This window comes from Chelon labrosus (genome assembly GCF_963514085.1).
Source record: "Chelon labrosus genome assembly, chromosome: 23".
In the NCBI taxonomy this organism is placed as follows: domain Eukaryota; kingdom Metazoa; phylum Chordata; class Actinopteri; order Mugiliformes; family Mugilidae; genus Chelon; species Chelon labrosus.
In genome coordinates this window covers 74,220-97,500 of record NC_140356.1, presented here as the reverse complement: position 1 = coordinate 97,500, position 23,281 = coordinate 74,220, and the positions used below count along the sequence as shown (strand labels likewise).

Sequence of the window (23,281 nt, the reverse complement as noted above, 5' to 3'; positions counted from 1 at the left end):
AATGCACCAAGAGAAGGAAGGCTGCTGAAAAATTCCTTGAAACTCTCTGTGAGCTTGCTGGCATTACGCAGGCAGTGGGAGCAGCAATTCTAGATCGCTTCTACTGTACCTGAGACCCTTTTGCATTTGCATTTAAGTATTGTTTGAATGCAACTGCCTGTCAGAGTATTGTCCATCCCCTTATGACCACCTTCTGTATTTTCTGATGGCTACTTTCAGTATGATAACCCAACATCTGACATGTGCCATTTTTCTGATCAGTATTGCATGTACCATGTGTCTTTGGTTCAGGCTCAGAATCAGGAATTTGAAAACTTCATTTATACCTCTCTGGAGTGGATAATCCGGACAGGCCAGGATGTTGGTATACGGTAATGCACAATTTATACGTAATCCTTCACAATCCTCCCAGATCTCTTTTTTTGAGTGTGCATGTGAGATCTATAGTCACTCTGTATAACTGTGTATAGGTTGACCGGGCAGGTAGCTGATGATCCAGTGACTAATGTGTCTGAGATATCTCGGCTGGAGTCCACACATCCCAAGATGCCCTTCACATGCCGTTTTCGCCGAGCCTTTCTCACCGTGATCAGCAGAGTTCTCTTCATTACAGTTGGTGAATAAACTACACATAACCCAACATTACACAAAGCTAAAATCATTTCAAACTGGTTTCTTGAACAATGAGTTTACTGTACTCAAATTACCTCCATAGTTACCAGATCTCAATCCAATAGATCGTCTTTGGGATCTGGTGGAACAGGAACTTTGCACCATGAATGTGCACTTGATATATCCTCAGCAATTGTGTAGTTCATATCAGTATAGACCAAACTCTCTAAGCAATGTTTCCTGCACTATGTTGAATGTATATGTAATTCATTGGTGACTAATAACACCTGCATAAGAGTCTAGATCACGGCCGTTACTACATTTATTACAAACAGTGTCACTTGCTAATGAATGCTCGTTGCAACTTACAGCTGCAAAACCTTATTACAACCATTTGCCTTATCTTGTGTAGGTTGGTCACACTTGTGCCCACCCTCGGGTGGGTGCTATTACTGTATAGCAGTTAACATGCTATACTGTATAGCGGTTAACATGCTATACAGTAGTAGCACAGAACTGCATGACTAGTAGTAGATTGGAAGTTAGAGGATAAGAGCTCTATGCCAGAGAAAAGAAAGTGGAGGGTGTGAGAGAGGAGAGAGAAGAGGGAAGAGGACATGTGTTCGGTGCATCGTCTCCCAGCAGCCTAGGCCTATTACAGCATAACTGAGGGATGGTTCAGTCCAGCTCTAATTATAAGCTTGATCAAAAAGGAAAGTCTTAAGCCTGACCTTGAAAATAGAGAGGGTGTCTGCCTCCTGAACCCAAACTGGGATCTGGTTCCACAGGAGAGGAGCCTGATAGCTGAAAGCTCTACCTCCCATTCTACTTTTTGACATTCTAGGAACCACAAGTAGGCCTTTCAGCCCGAAGTGATCTGTTTGGCCCGAAATGACCTTTAAGGCCCCCCACCCCACCCCCACGGATCAGTTCAGACCTTTTGGACTGTAGTAGGACTGTAGCAGGTGCACTGATAATATGGTCCCCACCAAGTTCTGCAGAACATATCCAAATCAGAACCCATGGATGAACTCCCCATGGATGAAATCCACATTCTGGACGTGGGTGCTTGAAAGAATGGCAGTAGGTCACCAATAGCTCTGTGATTCTTGCCTTTTTAAGTGTTCCTTTACCTTTTCTATGTTCCTTCGACTTTTTTCCCTTAACTTATCCTTGCTATTCTATGAAAAACAAAGTCACCATGTTTTTTGGCCATTTTTATCTTTTTAAGCTGCTTTTTTTCCTCATTTTCTGCACTCTTAATGTTTAGCTGTAAGTGTGTGAGTGGCCGTCCATTCGTGTATACACGAGAGCAACTGCTAGCGCTGTCCATGCCCCCTGTGCTGTCCAGAACGAGGCTTGAGATTCCCGTGCAACTTCGGAAGAAGTGCTGGGGTTGCCATGCTGGAGCGAAAGTGAAACAGTGGAGAAGGAAATTTAAACCGGTGGTACCATCTGTCCTCATGGGGAACGTGTACGCTTGTTAGGACCCAGAGGGAGTATACCATGAGCAGTATTTTGTGTTTTACGGAGACCTGGCTGCACATGGACTTCCTGGACTGCAGTGTGTCTGTCTTGCCTGTCCTCTTCACTTTGCATGTCAGCCTCATGTGGAGGATGCTGCCGTCTACCTGCTGCAAGCGTCCTCACTCTCTTCTAGATGGTGGGAAGTACTCTTTGAGGATCATGTTCCTTGATTTCTCCAGTTCTTTTAACACCATTCAGCTGCTCAGGATGAGTGTCAGCTCCTCCACTGTCTCCTGGATTGCTGATTACTTGTCTAACACTTTGTGTGGCTGGGGGGCTCCCTGTCCAGTACTGTTGTCACTAACGTGGGGGCACCACAGGGGACTGTCCTGTCCACCTACTCCTGAATGTGGACAAGACCAAGGAGCTGGTCATTGACTTCAGGAAGAAGAGGACACCAATGGACCACATCACCATCCAGGGCCTGGAGGTGAAAGTTGTGGACCACTATAACTACCTGAGAGTCCACATGAACAGCAGACTGGACTGGAGGGACAACATGCTGATGCTGTGTATAAGAAGGGCCTCGGTAGACTCTACTTCCTGAGGAATCTCAGGTCTTTCAGTGTATGCAAGTTGCTGGAGATTTTCTTCCAGTCTGGCGTTGTGAACACAATGTGCTTTGCTGTGGTTTGTTGGGGGAGCAGCACCAGCAAAAAGGACACAGGTAGAATCGACAAATTGATCCGAAATGCTGGTCATGTATGAAGTATGAGTTCAAACGTCTCAGTGAGGGACAGGAGGACAATTAACAAACTGCTCTCCATCATAGACATAAGACATGTTTATTAATCCCACGTATGGGAAATTACCTTGTCACAGTAGCGCAGTAATTTGGCAAAAAAATATATACGAAAAACAATAACGCTTTCGACTTCGACAGGGAATAAAGAATTTACTAAAAAACACAAGAACTAACTTGACAAATAGATACAAAAAATAACAACACTTAGAAAAATATCTAGAGAAATATAAAGACAATCTGTATATACAGTGTGGTCGTGGAAAAAAACTTTAATAATAAATAATTGCTAAAAAACCTAAACCATAGATGGTGAGGTAGTGGATCGTGCAAAAATAAGGCAGTGCAAAAAAGCAGAGTTATTTGTGCAAAATGACAGTTACTGTTGACTCAGGTTGGTGTTGTACAGCCTGATGGCAGTTGGGATGAAGGACCTGCGGTAGCGTTCCTCCTTGCAGTGTGGATGTAGCAGTCTGCTGCTGAAGGAGCTGATTAGGTCTCCTACAGTCTGATGCAGTGGGTGAGAGGGGTTATCCATGATTGATGTCAGCTTGGCTAACATCCATCTCATCCACTACACCAGACAACAGAGGGGCAGTGGAGCTCATTCTCCAACACATTGATCCAGTTCTGCTTCCACAGTGAACACTACTGGACTTCTTTCATACCATTCTCAGTCCAGCTGTACAACAACTCACCTTTCTGTAACGGATAACTCCATGTTATTTATGATAATGGCAGGGCCTGCAACACATCACAGTCCCTGTCCAGTCTTCAGGTCCTTGTTGCTGCAAAACACCCCCACAGCATGATGCTCCCATCACCCGTGAGGCCTTTTATAGAGGGGTGTGTGCCTTTCCAAGTCATGTCTAATCAATTTACTTTGCCAAAGTTGAACTCCAGTCAAGGTGTAGAAACATCTTGGCAATGACCAAAAGAAATGGGTGGCACCTGAGCGGAATTTGTGTTGTTGCGAAGGACCTGAATACTGTCACTGTGATATTTCAATTTTTCGTTTTGATAAATTTTAATAACACTATTTTCTCTTTGTCATGAGGTATGTATGAGGTACTGAGTATAGATTCATGTGGAATTTCACTTGCTGTGTGTGAATCTTGTGTATGCCTGTGTCCAGTGGGATGCTTTGTGTGGAGTGTGGTCTGCTACATGAAGTATCGCTGGAGGAGAGAAGAGGAGGAGACCAGGCACATGTATGATATGGTGGAAAAGATCATTGGTAAGGAGCTCCACACATTCACTTGAGTGTCCAGCAAGTGATGTTGAGAATCCCATGAAAACAAAAAAATCACGATAAACTTTTTTGTTGTTCAGATGTGCTAAGAACACACGGTGATGCTTGCCAAGAAAACCAGGACCTGCAGCCCTACCTGCCGATCCCCCATGTCAGAGACTCCCTGATTCAGCCTCAGGATCGGTGAGTGGCAACACATCTGCAACTTCACATTTGGATTCAGTATCCAAAAAGAAGGCATAGCATGTTATGTCAGGGTCTCAAGTTAACAGCTTTGTTTTGGCTTTTGTCGTAGTATGCAACCAAGGAGATCTCAGAAGCTGACAATATATGTACGAGCCTCCTATTGGATAATTACTGCATAATTGATTATCTTTCAGCTGGCAAAAAGTTATTTAACCCCAACTGATGCAATGAGTAGCTTCTCATTTCTTAAACAACTATGTCACAAGACACATCCCGTTATCGTGGAAAAGATCTTAGTCTGTTAGAGTAGGGTCAAATCATTGGCATGCCTCAAGCAGAGAAAACATCAAAGGAGATTGTAAAAACTACTAAAATTGGGTTTAGAACTGTCCAACGCATTATTGCAAACTGGAAAGATAGTGGGGAACCATCATCTTCCAGGAAGAAATATGGTTGCAAAAAAAATCCTGATTGATTGTGATCAGCAATCACTTAAACTTTTGGTGGAATCAAATGGAAGAAAAACAACAGTAGAACTCAGGACTATGTTTAATAGTGAAAGTAATGGCATTTCCACATGTACAATGTGTAGGAAACACAAGGAATTGGGACTGGACAGCTGTGTAGCCTTAAGAAAATGACTAATCAGTGAGGCTAACCGGAAAAAAAGGCTTCCGTTTGCTAGGGCACATAAGGATTGGACTCTGGAGCAATGGAAGTAAGTCATGTGGTTTGATGAGTCCAGATTTACCCTGTTCCAGAGTGATAGGCGAATCAGGGTAAGAAGAGAAGCAGATGAAGTGATGCATCTATCATTCTAGTGCCTACTGTACCGGTCTGTGGGGACAGTGCTATGATCTGGGGTTGCTGCAGTTGGTCAGGTCTAGGTTCAGCAACATTATGTGCCCGAAGAATGAGGTCAGCTCACTACCTGAATATACTGAATGACCTGGGGCCTCATGTACGAAGGTTGCGTGCGTACAAAAACGTTCTGTATGTACTCACTCACGGAAAAGTTTAGATGTATCAAAAGTGAAATATCCGGGAACTTGTACGTGCCTACGCCAACGCCATGGCTGGCGTACGCTGGCTTCTACAGATATTGATCCTTTGCCGACGCTTAGAGGTGATGCCTAGAAACTGTCATAAATGTGAAAACTATTAGTCCGACCAATTGTGACTGTGCCGGTCAACTCTGAGCAGAGCCATGCCAGCCGTGTGGGACAGAATTATCCGCGTGTCAGTCAGGTATATCAAATTCCCATACAATGCATCTGAACAGGTCAAAATTAAGGGAGAACCGGTTTTCTGAATGCAATCGGAGCTATCGACTGCACACACATTTATATAAAAGCGCCATCACATGATGAATTTGGACAGGGAGACATATTTAAAAGTGGTGTGGACAGGGAGGGGTCGGGTACGCTTGATTGGAATGTACAAAGGAAAAATGCTTCTAAATCTGAGGGTGTGCCACGTTTTAGAAGGAAATCCACGCAAGTCTTCATACATGAGGCTAGGGCTGAACGATTTGGGAAAATAATTGCGAATTTTTTTTCCCCCAATATTGAGATTCCGATTTAATATGAAATTTTTTATTTATTTTTTTATTTTATCCTTTTTTTCCCAACAAAACATAATGAATGATTTAAATATGAACAACACAATATTAGATACATTTAGTGTAAATGTTCTTTCCCATAGGCTGGGTCTATTTGTTAATTAAAAGATGTATGACTTGAAATAAATTACATTTTTATTTAACTGCTTATTACAGAAACATCTGTGGCTATGCATTTGCATTTGAAGGAAAACTACTGTTTTTTTTACAACCTGGACCTTATTTCTAGCATAAAATATCATCGTTTACTCACCAATATCACTTTTGTTTCATTTGCACTTGTTCAGGAGATAATTAGATCAGCGTATATCCATATAACGGGAGTGGTCAGGGCATCGAAACGCAGCCTCTAAATAACGCATTATCTGCAGCGAAACTCGTTCATTCCACCAATACTTTGTTATGATAACGCTAGTGCTATTCCCCGTTGAGTCCGGAGTTACGTGTTAACATCATCCGGGGTCTGTAGATTGACCAACAGACCCCGGATGATGTCTTCTAACCTCTGAGCGGTGCGCGCAACAGCTACGGTCGGCTTGTTTACCAGTAATTTGCTATTGTTATGGTTCGTCCACAACCTCAGAGTCGGACAAATATTCAGCGATGTTGCAAAAAAATAGCAGTAGCAAATTACAGGTAAAGAAACCGACCGTTGCGGGTGCGCACGCTGCCCAGAGCCACAGAAGCTTATCATCCGCGTTGCTCGTGTCACATGACCACCTTGTAATCGCGCAAGTTGCGGTTAGAAAATCGCGTTTTATCATATCGCGATATTATCGCAAATGCAATTAATCGTTCAGCCCTACATGAGGCCCCAGGTTATTCCATCAATGGATTTTTTCTTCCCTGATGGCACTGGCATATTCCAAGATGACAATGCCAGGATTTATGGGGCTCAAATTGTGAAAGAGTGGTGGGGAGCATGAGACATCACTTTCACACATGTATTGACCACCACAGAGTCCAGACCTTAACCCCGTTGAGGATCTTTGGGATGAGCTGGAGAAGGCTTTGCACAGTAGTCAGACTCTCCCATCATCAATGCAAAATCTTGGCGAAAAATGAATGCAATACTGAATGGAAATAAGTCTTGTGACATTTCAGAAGCTTATTGAAACAATGCCACAGCGTATGCAGTAATCTGTGTGTGATCTTTTTTTTTGGTGGTAACTTTTTTTTTTGGCCATGCAGTGTATATGGTTATTATTTACCAGAAACGTTATGGACATGTATACTCACTAAATTTGCTACTTACTTACTAATAGTTACTTTGATTTCTGGCTTGCAATGCTTATATTAACCGTCTTGTATCATGTATGTGAAGAAGATGAGACTCCCTCGCCTGTCTACTGGAACCACGAAGGTAGCACATGCAGCAGGTCTCACTTAAATCCATTGTCCACCACCACAAATAAACCACTGGACATACCTCTAGTGTACTAGTGGTTATGTATGAATGACACATAAGCAGTTACATATTGTTTCATGCTGCCATAATAGGAATGCAAATATTGCTACTGAACTCAAATATACATATTACTCCATGTAATACATTGCAGTAAACAGTAACCAGAGGTTCATTTATGATGTACCACCGCCCTCTGCTGGCCACACAAATTAAAGTGCATGGTGCAGTTACTATGCACAACTATGGACAAGTCATCGGTATTGTGGTTCCACTCACGACAGTACTGTGCCGACTCTGTCTTCCAAATTGCAAGATGCTGCTGCCCATATCCCCGGAATTCTAGCCTCGGTGTGGCTAGTGGGAGGAAGTGGAGATACATCGTCCATATTTTTCTACAGTCTATGGTCCACATTTGAAGCCCACCCTGCTGTTGCTGACACCCATCAAGCATACCACCCTGTATCAAGCCACCGAGAATTCTTGGTTGTGAACCTCCAGTTTCAAAATATGTTGGTGTACTAAACTTGGATCTGTGGCAGGTCCGCATTGTGTGGAGGTGCTTGTGTTTGGTTTGTGTAGCTCAGTCTGAATTTGTGTGGACACTTGCCTTGAGCGGACATGGCTTTGGGGTAGAGCTGCATGGAGGTTCTTAGACCCTGTTGCTTTCAGTTTTCGTAGTTGTTTTGTTTACTTGTGGTCTGAGTTGTCACTTGCAATAATTATTAATTATTGCAATTAATTAACAATTATTTATAGCCAAGTAAAGAACACTCACCATGAGGTAGTCATATCACTATCTATCACTACCACGAAAAGAAGACTTAATAATAGCTTGGACTTATATAGCGCCTTTCATAGTACCCAAGGTCGCTTAACAATGGGGGGGGGTTAGGGGTCAAAGGACTTTGTGAAAAGAAATGTTTTGAGGTGCTTTTTGAACATGGGCAGGGACGGGGCAGAGCGAACATGGAGTGGTAGAGTGTTCCAGAGTGTGGGAGCATTTACAGAGAAAGCTCTGTCCCCAAAAGTCCACAACCTGGTCCGGGGGATGGCCAGCAGGTCCTTGTCAGAGGACCGCAGGGAGCGTGACTGAGTGTAGGGGTGGAGGAGATCAGTGAGGTATTGTGGTGAGAGTCCATGGAGAGATTTGTAGGTGAGCAGGAGGATCTTGTAGGCGATGCGTGACTTGACTGGCAACCAATGAAGCTGTTGGAGAACGGGAGTAATATGCTTTGTGTGGGTTAGAACCCTGGCAGCTGAGTTCTGAACATACTGGAGTCTGCTAAGGGCCTTGGTGGGCAGTCCAGACAGGACACCATTGCAGTAGTCGAGGCGGGAGGTGATGAAGGCATGGATGAGTGTCTCAGTTACTGAATGTGTGAGTGAGGGCCGGAGTCGTGAGATGCTTCTGAGGTGGTAGAAGGCAGACTTGGTGACACTGTTAATGTGAGACCTGAAGGAGAGAGTGGAGTCCAGGATAACACCCAGGTTGCGCACCTCAGTAGATGGGGAGATGGAGCAGCCATCCACGACCAGGGCCAGGTCTCCAATTTTCCTGAGCAGTGGTGCAGGGGCCACCACCATGAGCTCTGTCTTGTTACTATTAAGTTTGAGTAGGTTTGTGGTCATCCATGATTTGAGTTCCTGCAGGCAGTTGACAAGTTGTGTGGGTGGGAGATGGGAGGAGGGGTTGGTGCTGATATAAAGCTGAGTGTCATCGGCGTAGCAGTGGAAGTTGAGTCCATGTTTACGGATAATATGACCCAGGGTTAGCATGTAAATGGTGAACAACAGAGGACCAAGCACAGAGCCCTGGGGCACGCCATGGTTGACGGGTGCTGGAACAGAGTTGGACGGGTGCTGGAACAGAGTTGGAGCCTTCTCAAAAAACTATTTAAAAAAAAAAAAAAAACGAGAGCCAGTTAAGAAGAGCATTCTTTGGACAGATGAAACTAAGATCAGCCTGTACAAGAGTGACCGGAAGACTCAGTGAGGAGTATACCTTGAACAGCTTTCAAAGTACACTGCCTGGCCAAAAAAAAAGTCCCCACCAAAAAAAAGGTCATACACAATATTTTGTTGCACTGCCTTTAGCTTTGATCACAGCATGTGGCATTGCTGTGGCATTGTTGCAATAAACTTCTGCAATGTCACAAGGTTAATTTTCATCTAATGTTGCATTTATTTTTTCACCAAAATCTTGTATTGATGATGGGAAAGTCTGACTACTGCGCAACGTCTTCTCCAGCACATCCCAAAGATTCTCAATGGGGTTAAGGTCTGGACTCTGTGGTGGCCAATCCATGTGTGAAAATGATGTCTCATGCTCCCTGAACCACTCTTTAACAATTTGAGCCTGATAAATCCTGGCATTGTCATCTTGGTGCCATCAGGGATGAAAAAATCCATTGATGCCGTCAGGGACGAAAAAATCCATTGATGGAATAACCTGGGACCTCATGTACAAAGGTTGTGTGCGTACAAAAACGTTCCGTACGTACTCGTTCACAGAAAAGTTCAGATGTGTAAAGAGTGAAATGTCCGGGAACTTGTACGTGCCTACGCCAGTGCCATGGCTGGCGTACGCTGGCTTCTACAGATATTGATCATTTGGCAACACTTAGAGGTGATGCCGGGAAACTCTGATAAATGTGAAAACTATTAGTCCAACCGATCGTGACTGTGAATATCAATTTAAATATAATTTGCATATTTAAAAGGGGCGTGGACAGGGAGTTGCATATTTAAAAGAGGTGTGGACATGGAGGGGTCGGGTATGCTCAATTGGAATGTACAAAGGAAAAATGCATCTAGATCTGAGCGTGTGCCACGTTTTGGAAGGAAATCCACGCAAGTCTTCGTACATGAGGCAGTATATTCAGGTAGTCAGCTGTCTGTAAAGCACAGATGGTGGCAGTATGGCATAGGCATGCATGGCTTCCAAATTCACTTGGACACTGGGTAGAATTGGATGAAGCATGATGCTTCTAAGCACAGATGGACAATGACACAAAATAAACTGTAAAAGAAATACAGTTAAAAAAATAAGAGTATTCTGTCCCTCACTTGACCTCAATCTGAGTAAGCATGGAAGAATGTGTTAAAACAAACCTTAAAAACTTGTATAAGTTATGTTTGCACTAAAAAATAACTCAGCGTCTCAACAAATTAACCAGTTGTAAAGGATGGTGGGGACATCATTATGCTTCTGGACTTCTTTTTCTCCACTGGAACTGGGTCTTTAGTGAAGTGGAGTGAATCACAAAAAGAAGAAGTACTCGTGCATTTTGGGACAGAACATTATGAGCTGAAACCTGAAAATGAAGAGAGGTTTAATCTTTCAGCATGTCAGTCATACAAATGAACACAAGAATGGGTTCAACAAAAGATCACTATTTTGAATAAACCAGCCAGACCAGAATCCTGTAGAATCTGTAAGGATGTCTGAAAAGGGTCGTTCACAGGGATGCACATAACAGTGCTGGGACGTTTTTGTTAAGAAGAGTGGGAAAATATTTCCAAGTTAAGATGTCTCGGTCAGAAAGCAGCACTATTCACATCATATCTAGCAAAGTTAAAATCCAAAGCAGAGATGGCAAAACGTTTTTTTGCAGTAATACGCATGGCAACAGAAAAAATGGATGGAATAGCATTGCGAAGTGGTCATTTCTTGTCATCACAACTAGAAGAGTGTCATTGTGCACTATTTGTACCATTACGCAACACAGTGGTCTGTTTGATGTCAGACATGGCAAAGCTGAACCATTTCCATATGACTGAAGTAATGTGACATCTTTGGGATTGCTGGGTCTTCTTCAACGCCTGCAGCTGCCATTTTGTTGACTGGCAAAACTCAGAACTCATTCAACAACTAGAATGAATTTTATACATTTGAGCGTTACTGTGAACTCTTTTTTTTTTTTTTTTATGTGATTGGCATGATCTGAGATCATGAGATCATGATCACTGTTGGAATCATAGCTGTCACAACCTGCTAACATTAGCTGTCAAATTTCTTTCAAATGTGGTAGATTATAAAGCAGCCTTGTCATACGTTTTTACAGCAACTCAAAGTCAATAACACTAAAGTTTGCCCTGTGATATTGTCAAATAAGATGAAAATAGTCGAGCACAACTACCCTTGATATGTCTTCTGAAAAAAATGTATCCGCTGTTATAATGTCTTATAGGAAGAAAATGAAGAAGATTTGGGAGCAGGCAGTCAAATTCGTCACAGCGAATGAGTCCAGGATTCGAACAGAAACTCAAAGGATTGGTGGAGCAGACTTCCTTGTTTGGAGGTGGATCCAGCCTTCTCTCAGTTTTGACAAGACCTCCTTGATGTCATCCAAAGTCTGGCAGGGAAAAGGTAACACAGAGCACATTTCATTCAAATTATAACGAAACAAAGTTTGTGAAACAGATATAAGTGGAAGCCACTAAAATATTGTATATTTCACATTAGGTAATATTTGCTTAGAAAATTATCACAGTCTCCAGGTCTTCACTATTGCCTTTTAATGATGTGTATCAACAGGTTTTCATAACTCCGGGTTATTGAGAAGCTCCAAGTTAGTAGTCATTAAATTCCCAGTAAGATGGTCTTACGGTGACTGCATCCAGTTAACATGTGTGTTCTCATATGATTATTTTGGTCCTTTCTTCCCAGCTTTCCCTCTGGACAGGAGGAATTCACCTCCCAACAGCCTAACCCCATGTCTGAAAATCCGAAACATGTTTGACCCAATCATGTGAGTATGACACCCACCACCCACCCGCCACCGCCACCACCACCATTCTTTTTACTTTCTGCCTACAACTTTGTATTTGTGTATTTAGGGAGGTTGGGGATAACTGGGATTTAGCCATCCATGAGGCCATCCTGGAGAAGTGTAGTGACAATGATGGCATTGTCCATATTGCTGTTGATAAGAACTCACGAGAGGTATGCATCTCATTTCAGTGAGGAACACTGTTTGTAATACTTGTTGCTAGCTGCAGTAATAGTTATACAATTATTGCTTCTTTCTCCACAGGGTTGTGTCTATGTGAAGTGTCTCTCCGCAGAACACTCAGGGAAAGCCTTCAAGGCACTTCACGGCTCCTGGTTTGATGGTAAATTGCACACAGAATACATTTAGAGGACCTCCGCAGGAGCCAAAGTAGAAACAAAATCTTGGTTTATACTCCTGCATCAGGTCTACACAGAGCCTATGTCATAGTGAGCTATGCCGATAAAAACATTTATACCTGTCACCTTGTGTGTGAACAGTTTTTGAAAGCCTCTAAACTGCTTGACGGTGGCAAGTCGGTTGTGTGGAGTTTCTGTGTTCGTCAAGCAAGGTTGAGGGGAACTAAGCAGTTTATGGAGGAGTTAATACATTTAAAACATTTACATTTAGGAGAACATGCAAACTCCACACAGAAAGGTCCAGCCGGCCCATGTATTCGAACCCAGGACCTTCTCGCTATGAGGCATCAGTGCTAACCTAATTGCATTTCTGTCAACTTTTAATTATTACATTTAGTCAAACGGCAACTAACACTATTAATTTTGGCAACTGTTTCACATGTCATCTTTAGACAAAATGTTTTTTCACACTTTAGACCATTTAATTAAGCAGAAATAGAAATCCAGGTAACATGCTATATTAACACTGCACTCTCAGCAAATCCCTTTCCAAAGCCCATCAGCCTATATATCAGCCTGCTGTGCTGTCCTTGCTAATTTATAAGAATTATTTATTCATTACAGAAAGATAAAAGAGGTAGCATAGCTCAAGTAAAAGTACAACCCCTTTCTTTTGCTTTGGAAAAACCGCATTTATTTCCTGAGACTTTAATGTGCAATGAACGCAGATGTTCAAAAGCAGTACAATAACACATTCCCGAGATGCCAGAGCATTTGAGAGGACACTTCTCATGTCTATTGTTATGGTAATGAAAGTACAAACATAATTAGGTAAATCCATTAAGGTGTAAGGTGTACACATTTTTAAGCAAAATAACATTTCAGATCTTAAACAATAAATTGCAGGCTTGAAACTTGAATGGTATACTGAATTGCCTTGTATTTGGACATATATACAAGGATTCACAAGGATTCATTCCAGGAACTAGATTTATGGGCAATTTTAGTTTGCTAAATGCTAATCCATTACACACTCTAGTGTGCACCGTTTAAATGAACTAAAATAGAAAACTGAAATGTGCAAGTTCTGCTGCTGCTCTTTCATACACTATATTGGCAAAACTATTCGCTCACCTGCCTTTACACGCATATGTAAGTGACATCCCATTCTTAACCCATAGGGTTTAATATGACGTCGGCCCACCTTTTGCTGCTATAACAGCATAAACTCTTCTGGGAAGGCTTTCCTTAAGGTTTAGGAGTGTTTTTATGGGAATTTCTGACCATTATTCCAGAAGTGCATTTGTGAGGTAAGGCACTGATGTTGGACGAGAATGCTCACAGTCTTCGCTCTAATTCATCCCAAAGGTGTTCTGTTCTGTTTAGGTGCAGGCAAGTTCTTTCACACCAAATTCGCTCATCCGTGTCTTTATGAAAATTGCTTTGTGCACTGGTGCACAGTCGTGTTGGGACAGGAAGGGACCATCCCCAAACTGTTCCCACAAAGTTGGGAGCCCAAGCCCAGATCCTGAAAAACAACCACACCATAATCCCCCCTCCACCAAACTTCACACTTGACACAATGCAGTTAGACAAGTTCCATTATCCTGGCAGCTGCCAAACCCGGATTCGTCCATTAGATTGCCATATGAAGATGCACGCGCTTGGTGATGTATGGCTTGGATGCAGCTGCTTGGCCATGGAAACCCATTCTCAGGGCACATGAAGTTTGGAGGTCTGTAGCGATTGACTCAGCAGAAAGTTGGCGACCTCCGCGCACTATGCGCCTCAGCATCCGCTGACCCCGCTGCTAATTTTACGTGGCTTTTACGTGAGTTGCTGTCGTTCTTTATCGCTTCTACTTTGTTATAAAACCACTGACGATTAACTGTGGAATATTTATGGGGTGTTCTATTTGTCCACCGAACTCGGTTTCCGAGTCGGTTTCCGGAGTTACGAACCGGAAGTTGCAAATAGAACGCCCCCGAGGTCGTATATACAGGTCGTCAACTCGTCGAGGCTCAGAGGACCCCGAGTTCAGTTTCCAAGATGGCTACCACGAGCATCACACGTAGTAAACATTGTGGTTTTCTACTATTTTAAGCACTTTTGTCTTTGTTGTAACCAAATGTAGAAGTCGTACACATAGCAGTGTATACGGTTACCCAATAGGCATGTCGCTACAGCTAAATACCGCTTAATAAGTTATTTTGTAGCTTGTGCAGTTTAAATTGGCTAGAGACGCTCCATGTTGCTATGACAACAATGCCGAGTCTTGAGCAGAAAGCGGAGCAGTAGCCTATCGTTAACGTTAATCAAAACGGAATATTCAGATATCAAACTGTGAAATATGTTTGTGTAACATGTAGTGAACATGTGAAATCCGCCGTGGTTGCACTGTAAACGAGATAAACACTATAAATGTTACGAACCGCAACAAATTTCATGACTGGACTTGTTGCACAGGTGGCATCCTATCACAGAACCATGCTGGAATTCACTGAGCTCCTGAGAGCGACCTAGTCTTTCACAAATATTTGTAGAAGCAGTCTGCATGCCTAGGCGTTTAATTTTATACACCAGAGGCTATGGAAGTGATTGGAATGCCTGAATTCAATTATTTGGATGTGTGAGTGAATACTTTTGGCAATGTAGTGTATATTTGATTTGGACTTTCAGAATTGTATATAGCAAATAACGTGTTTCAGTTCGTTTGCACTGGCACACTAATGCATGTGGAACAGTAAATTGTGTACTGGGACAAATTAAATCACATAATTTTGAATGCCTTCTTTTATAACACTCATGGGGGGTTTAGGATTCTGCATCAATTTGCCATTTATACCTGTGCGCTCCTCAGACTAGCTCGCTCTGTAAAAATGCCACCCAAATGCTAGTCAGCACTGTCTTTTTTGCTTGTTGGTTCATTTTTGTTTCTACTTCCTGCTTCACTTTCGACTTCTGCTTCACTTTCAACAATGGCTGCTGAAACTTTTGCCGAAATTTTGCCGAAGATGAGTCATAGAAATGTTTGTATCTCCGAACCTCCTCAGTTAACCTCTCCTCCATGTGATCCATCTTTATTGATCCAAAACAATCAATTCGGAAAGCAATTGCGGCGATGGAGAAGCAGACAGAAATACTAAAGCGGAAATGCTACTGCCAAGCAGACCAATCAAAGCTACACGTCGCCCTGTTGATCCAAGTGCATGGTACTGGTGTGTGAATGTGCTTGTGTAAGGGAATGGGTAGATGTGTCTGTGACCATTTACCACGTCAGGCTACGGCGTTATAGGCAGTTAAGGCTTCAGCGGCAATTTGATGCCAGAAATGTAATCACACGTTTTGTTGACGCAAACCACAAGACCTGTGATTGGGCTGCATGTTTCTGCTTTAGTATTTCCAGCTGCTTCTCCATCACCGCAATTTTTGATTTGATTGTTTTGGATAAATAAAGATGGAACTCATCAAACTTTTATTTGAACAGAAAACATTACCCAAGGATCCAAGGATTCTCCTGTTCCCTTACAAACTCTCAATAAATTGAACAGAACTGTAGTGCTTGGTCGGTGACAGGTCCTACTTTTGTTTTACAGGTAAGCTGGTGACGGTGAAGTATCTGCGTTTGGACCGATATCATCAGCGATTTCCTCAGGCACAGGGCTGCTGCACACCACTGAAGGCCACTTGCCTTCCCCTAAAATTCCCCAACACCATGAACACTACGCCCCCCCTGCAGCACCATGGCTCAGACAACACTTCAGGCTTGTCATGAGATGACTTATTGGCTTTAGATTTAACATTCTCTGTAGTGTCCTCCCACCATCCCAGCACCTGTCTGGTGTGGTTCCTTCACTGCTTTATAACAGGGGCAACTTCAATTTGTGTCGGAGGAGAGCTTTTTTCATTAGTGTTTTTTCTATTTTCAGCACGGGCAACACTATTCAGTGATGCTGTGTTTTCTGTAATCTCTGTAATTGAAATTCCATGGGTTTAAGAAAGAAGGAATGTTTACGTTTGTGTGCAGAAAGTCCAATCTACCACCTACTGTTCTACATTTTAACTGATGTCATTATAAAGTTAATTTGGGCACTGGATGGAAATGGCTACATGTATCGGTAGGCCTAGATCACAGCTTTCTATACAACATAGTGTGGCAGTTGAATCCTTGAGCTTTTTAGTCTTTTGTCATTATTTAAAATCATCATTGAGTTAAGTGAGGAAAATGGGAACAGACACCTAGAGGTTGTGCTTTAAATACACGTGAATTTAAGCATAAGCTTTATTACATTGCTGCAATAGCACCATTTCTGCAGTCCAGCTGGAGGAATAGCTCAGTGAGGATCGTAATTCAGCCACTGTGGTGGTGTTTGCTATATGTATGTTACTTTTTTTACCCTCTGTCCTCCTTTTGTTGTAGCACCCTGTAGTGCTCCCAAATGCTCAAATTTTGAGCACTAACATAATCAGGCAGTGTAGAACATTTTTCTGCAGGTGTAGTCTAATATGTTGCCAAGATATTTTTGTTTTTTTAATTACAACTTGGTATATTTGTTATTTACCTCTTTAAGGTTGGGTCATTTTTATTGTTGGTGTACCCTCATTGACTTCAATTTCAAAACAGTTTTGAATGAGTGGTATGTATTATCTGTATCTGTGCACGATTTACAGACCAGAAGAGCATGCAGACTTCAGGGTGGTCTGTGTCCAGTTTACAATCTGTGCTCTTTTTACTTTGGCAAGACAGATATTTTCTTGTCATGATGAAACCTGATTCTGTTACCTTTGGTCTTGTATATTATAAGACTCTTGTACTGATACTGCCACTCTTTTATCCTAAGGAAAAACTATAAAGATGTTTGAAGGTTATAATATTACATTTCAGATATTGTAGACACTGAAAGGAGACTGTACAGATCTTAGGGATATCTGGTTTTGTGTGTTTTTACAGCACCTATATGTTCTTAAAACACAAGAAAATGCACTGAATTGAAATTTGAATTCAATTTTTGCAGTGTAAAATTGTACAAATTGTGCACATTTCAAATGTTCAAAGCCTGCTACAACCATTTGCAGCAGATGACCCTGTGCCTTGAATTTGTGCTTTTTGCTGGCACTGCATTACTGGAGAATGTATTAGATTTGAGAAATGTTAACCAAGTTTGAAGGTTGAGTAAGGCCTAGATGTAGTTCTGTTAGTTTGACATCTTAAGATTTGGTATTTTGTAGCAGTTTCCTTATATATTTAACCAAACGCTTCTATTTATTTTATTATTATGTTTTTTTTTTTTTTAACAATCAAGGCCTTTTACAAAGACTGGCCTAACATCTACCAGCTGTCAGGATTCGTAAAACAACAAAATGACACAAACGCTTTCGGATATAAACAAATGGTTTGTGCATCAGTGTCATGAATTTTTGTACCTCTCCAGCAGAATGGTGCACCTACAGTGTCTCAGCTCTCACTAATGTAAATGTTAAATGTGATGGCACTTCTAAGCTTGTGCTTCACGTTGAACTGTATCCTCATAAATGCATTCATTACCGCTGATGCATTTTATGTATATTAATATAACTGTAAAATGTACAATTATATTCAGCTTAATTTCCAAATTGTTGTATGGGGGTGGGGCAGTATGACATTTTAAAGGATGCAGAAGTTTTAATGTTATTTGCCAGTTGTATAAATAGCTCAAATTAAAGGTTTATTAGCAGTTTTTATATTTTGTGATTTTAAAAATAGGTGGAAACTGTCCAAGATTGCTGCCCAGTTATCTCTCTCCATTTATGTTTGATGGCTCTTTGTTTTTTTTTTTGTTTTTTTTTAACCTTTTTTATTTTATTCAGAAAAACACATCTACTCTCAGTTCATTAGTTAGACAGTTCATTATTGCATCTTCCTAGGACATGTTGGACAGCCAATTTGTCTTTAGAGCTACTTTATTTCTTTGTGGCATTGATTCAACAAGGATTCAAGGATTTTTTATTGTCATTACAACACATGTTGGTACATGGGAAGGAACGAAATTGGTTTCTCTGGTCAAGCCATAAAAACAAGGTGTTTTAAACATTCTTTTGAGCAGATGTCTTCAACAGGGAGTACAGCACGGGGCCATGACATTTAATATTTTTTTTACAAATTTAAATGTCTTACCCATTAACACGAATCCTACATATTGTAGTGAATGGCTAAATGAAGATGTTATCTTTCAGTCAGAAATGCACACACTCAGCAACACACAGGAGCTCTCTTGAGATGGGCACTGGTTCTCTCAGTGCAAAACTAGCCTGGACATGTTCCTCCAAGCATCCTGCACACAAAGAGGAGGACCCATCCCTATCGCTGCTGTGCCAATCACAGTGCTGCATGTTACCTGCTGGCTCTGTCAGGTTCCCCATGATTGACAGAGAGCCGCATTCAGTCCCCAGCTGACTAAGATCCCAGATGCAAGGATGTATACCTTGCACGTTTAAAATAAAAACATGAATATATGAACCTGTGTATTATTTGAATAGCTTAGTATTGAATGCATAATGACAAGGTATGTTTGAGAGTTTGGTCCGTATTAGCATAGCATCATGCAGTTGTTGAGGATTTGGTGGCTGTACATCCTTCATGTGAATCTCTCATGCCATCACTTCCCAAAGGATTGGATTGAGAGGTTACTGTGGAGTTGGTTTGAGTAGATGAGAAGATGGGTAAGAGGTGGGTATTGTTAGCAACAAGCAACTGTATCTCACTGGATATTTTCTCTTTGGACAATTCTCTGTAAAACCCTGGATGGTTAAGTTAAAATCCCAGTAGATGAGGAGTTTCTGAAATATGCAGACCAGCCTGTCTGGCAGCAACACATTCAAAATCATTTAGATAAACTTTGTTCCTATTCTGATGCTCCTATTTGAACTTCAGCAGATTATCTTGATCATGTCTACATTTCTAATTAGACTGATCACTGCCATGTGATAAGATATTTGCAATGAGCAGATGAACAGGTATATGTAATGAAATGGCCAATGAGTATGAGTGAGTAAAAATTTGCAAGAGTTTACTATGTTGTGTTGGTATTAGACACTGCTTTAATCAACTAGGACAGTAGTCTTGCTCTAATGTATGCACACAAATAAAATCCAAAAGAGATTCGATAATCAACTCAGTAAATTCAGTCAATTGGAAAATCGTGAAATAGTAAATGCATTTTTATATAATGACCATTAAGCAGTTCTGAAGTAACCTTGGCGAAATAAAATTAGATGTGGCTCCTGACGTACATAAGGTCATTTTGTGTTTGTTTATTTATTTATCTTTTTAGCATTGGGATATTTGATTTGAGTGATGGTTCAATAACTTTTTAGTAGTTGAATGAAATGCGAATGGGTTCACTTTGTAGCCCGTTTCATTATGCTGTGCGTGTGACGAGGCTTCTATGAAATAGCAAGACGGACAGTGAGGGGTCCTGGCCATAAATGGAGATGTGCAAGTCCCTGATATTCTACCCTCCCCACCGTGTCAGCTTTTCAGCCTATGTGTCAAGTTCCAGGCCGAGCTAATACCGGAAGATCGTCGCCACTGCGTGGTCACTGCTGCTGTTCTGCGGTATGTCGGTGTCTTGTGTATTTCGTGTAACTACTAACGCTTACGAGGGGAGCGACAGTCACAGGCAGTATAATATGGTTGTGCCGTTTCCAGAGAACTATACTTCGACATTTTACGAAATTGTTATCCACATCTTGTCACTTCTGATAATTGAGTTTTCCGATATGCACTACTATTGTTTCAATGTGGTAACAGTTGGCCATAGTTGGCGATAACATAAACGCGGAACAATGAAGCTAAAAATGATTAAATATTTATCCGTGCGTAAAAGTCCGTGAGTTTCTTTCGATAAATTCTACATCATTATTTGTAATTTAATAAAACGTGTGTGTGTGTGTCTCAGCTGATAGGCTACCCTACGTGATGATTAATATACATAATATATAGAGGTCTGCGGTGGAAATCAGCCGCCGGAGTTAGCGGCTTGAACTAGTGGCGAGTGTAGGCTAATGTTATGTAATTAGAAAGGTTTATGTGTAGAGCAGATCAGGGGTGAAATAATGAATACAGAGATGGGTAAATGGTTGCCCCCCCCCCCCCCCCCATCTTAACAAAGTTGAGTAAACTTTCATGGATGGATCCACGGAAATGTTTGTTTTGGGTTATGTTTTATATGTTTATTTCTGCTGTTACCTTTGCCTCTTGTAATATCACCTATAAGGTTTTCTTTTGTAAACTGAGTATTTACATTGTTCCAGATAATTTGATTTTTAGTTGTCTGCATTTTCTTCACTAGCTATTCATCATGTGCATATGAACAATAACCTGAACAATCACATTACAGTTTTTGTCCGTTGCTTCAACACGTTTTGCAAAACTCGGCTCAGTGTTTCAAAACTCTTCACACAAGCAAAAAAGACACAACACTGGGAAATAAACCATTCACATGTCAAATTGAAACTCTGCTATCAAAACGTAACAATCCTTTGTCAAAATGTCACTCTGATGACAAAATGATACCCACTTGCATCATATGAATACACTGTCAGATCAGCAGCAACACACTAGTCTGCTTTATATAAAACACTGCAGTCTTTTGTTTTCACTGTTTTTATTCAGTTCCACGGACGGAAAGTTTTCACAACAACCAAAAAGTGAAATACTCAAAATCATTACATTACAGTAGTGTATTTTACAGTACAGTAAATTTAGTTAAAGCAAAAATAAAACAAAAATAAAACAAACAATACACTACGGTAAAAACAGAAAAACACAATTCTGCACAAATGGGCTTTCGGATCCTGCCGTCTGTTTGCGTCCACCCCCATTAGGTCTTCTAGCCATTCTGTAGAAAAATGCAACCACAAATTGTTATTGTTTGCTTCTTTTTTACAGTACTGAATATACTATACTGTATTTACCATACACAGCACTGAAACATCTCAGCACCAGGCTTGTGCACAATTCAGAATTGAATTGAGAATGACTCCTAAATTCCAATTCAATTCTTGAATTTGAATTGAATTTGAATTGATGTCAAAAACAGGATCTAGAATTACAATTCGAATTTGAATTAAGGGAAGCAGAATTGCAATTCAATACAAATTCAAAGAAATTCATATACATAAGTGAAGTGTTTAACAATGAAGCTTTACAATATACGTCAGATATGATTTCATTACATATTCTATAAATGATATTAGTTTGAACTACTTGTACAGATTACATTAACAGGAAATGTTTCCCCCCAGCAATGAATGTTAAAAGCTCTAGTCACAGAACACATAATTAAGCTTGATTTATTGGAATTGTAATTTTGTGGAACACAATGGAACGTGACTCCATATCCCAGAATGCTTTGCTTTAACCAAGTATTTAAAATGGTTGCCAAACAATTTGAGGTGGACATTTGTTTGAAAGCTTCTTTTCTACACAATTTGATGGTCAACACCGGACTTTTTAAGTTTCAGACGTCCCTTACAACTTCAGATTACAAACGTTTATAGATTTAACACCTGTAATAACAGCAACATGGAAAATAATAGCAGGCCTAAAAGGTCATTTGTAAATATCTTGCCATACCAGCTTCCTCTGCACCTGTTGAGAGAATCTTTAGTGTTGCAGGAAAGATATTCAGACCAGAACGGTGCAGACTCAATGATAAAACATTTGATGAGCTATTGAGAATTAGATGCAACAGTGTTGCTCAATGAGTTTTGCATTGGAATAAATGACAACTGCATTTACAACGACTTTGTGTTATTTGATTACTTTGAAATGAAAATAACATTTTGAACAAAACTAATCAAACATTGAGGGAGTAATTTATTTCAAGAATTTGATCATTATCTATATGTTGGAACAAAATGTATGCAGGGTTGAGGAGTGACTAGTTATGTGTAATGACATTATGCTATTAAATTACAAAATTAATGTAATTGTATGTGAGATTCAACACATTATTTCTGTTGTATGACTGTGTGGAATTTCTTTGAATTGCCATGAATTTAATTCCACTTCCTGTCATTCCAACTCCAATTCAAATTCAACTTCCTGTGGGGCGGAGTCAATTCAATTCAAATTCCAACTCATGAACTGAATGGCGGCCAATTCTGAAATTCTGAATTGTGCACAAGCCTGCTCAACACATGATTACGGAATGTTTCACAAAACTACCACTTTTGTTTGAAAAGGAGCATTAGCCACCCTGCAATACAGTACATGTGATACGGTAACGTGATATCGTACAGTACTGCAAATACTCTAGATACAGTCTGAGTAGAGTAGAGAGTGGAAGACATACCTGTTTTCCAGTAGGAATGTCCTCATTATGGATGAAACTGTGAAACGGCTTAGATTAGGGTGGACTCTATGCCCAGCTTCCCTCACAGTCAGGCCATGGTTTATGACATGGTCCACCAAAGTTGAAAATCCGAAATAATGGTCCTTGCATGGCCTCTTCGACCACGTCCTCTTCTCTCTCTCTGTCTTCCTTTTCCTCTGCCTCTAGCTCTCCCTGCCTCCATGCTTGCAAAGTTCTCAAAATGGCTTAACTGAGGTCTTTTTGTATCTGGCTGATTGGTGTTCAGTTTTCTAAGTAAGTATTTTTCTGGTGTGTGTCTAAGTGCTTTCAATAAATCAATGTGTGTTGTATTTTGAATAGATGTGTTTTCCTAATGGTACCCTGAGATTTCATCTTTGAACTCATTGTCTTATGTGGGAAATAGTGTGTAGTGTGCAGCAGCAAGTGTCTTGCAGAAAGGGGCAA

General features: G+C 41.0%; 1 protein-coding gene across 3 annotated transcripts in view; it reads left to right on the top strand.

Annotated features, from left to right (window-relative positions):
- lemd3 (LEM domain containing 3) overlaps window positions 1-17,769 on the top strand; it is a 34,388-nt gene extending 16,619 nt beyond the window's left edge. For all 3 annotated transcript variants that reach the window (XM_084573407.1, XM_084573406.1, XM_084573405.1), the window contains 9 exons: window positions 292-371; window positions 471-616; window positions 4,017-4,118; window positions 4,214-4,316; window positions 11,539-11,717; window positions 12,018-12,099; window positions 12,188-12,293; window positions 12,385-12,463; window positions 16,076-17,769. In XM_084573407.1, coding sequence (XP_084429533.1) covers window positions 292-371; window positions 471-616; window positions 4,017-4,118; window positions 4,214-4,316; window positions 11,539-11,717; window positions 12,018-12,099; window positions 12,188-12,293; window positions 12,385-12,463; window positions 16,076-16,254 — 1,056 coding nt within the window. In that variant the 3' untranslated portion in view covers window positions 16,255-17,769. The remainder of the gene's footprint in view (window positions 1-291; window positions 372-470; window positions 617-4,016; window positions 4,119-4,213; window positions 4,317-11,538; window positions 11,718-12,017; window positions 12,100-12,187; window positions 12,294-12,384; window positions 12,464-16,075) is intronic.
- Window positions 17,770-23,281: the final 5,512 nt, after the last annotated feature.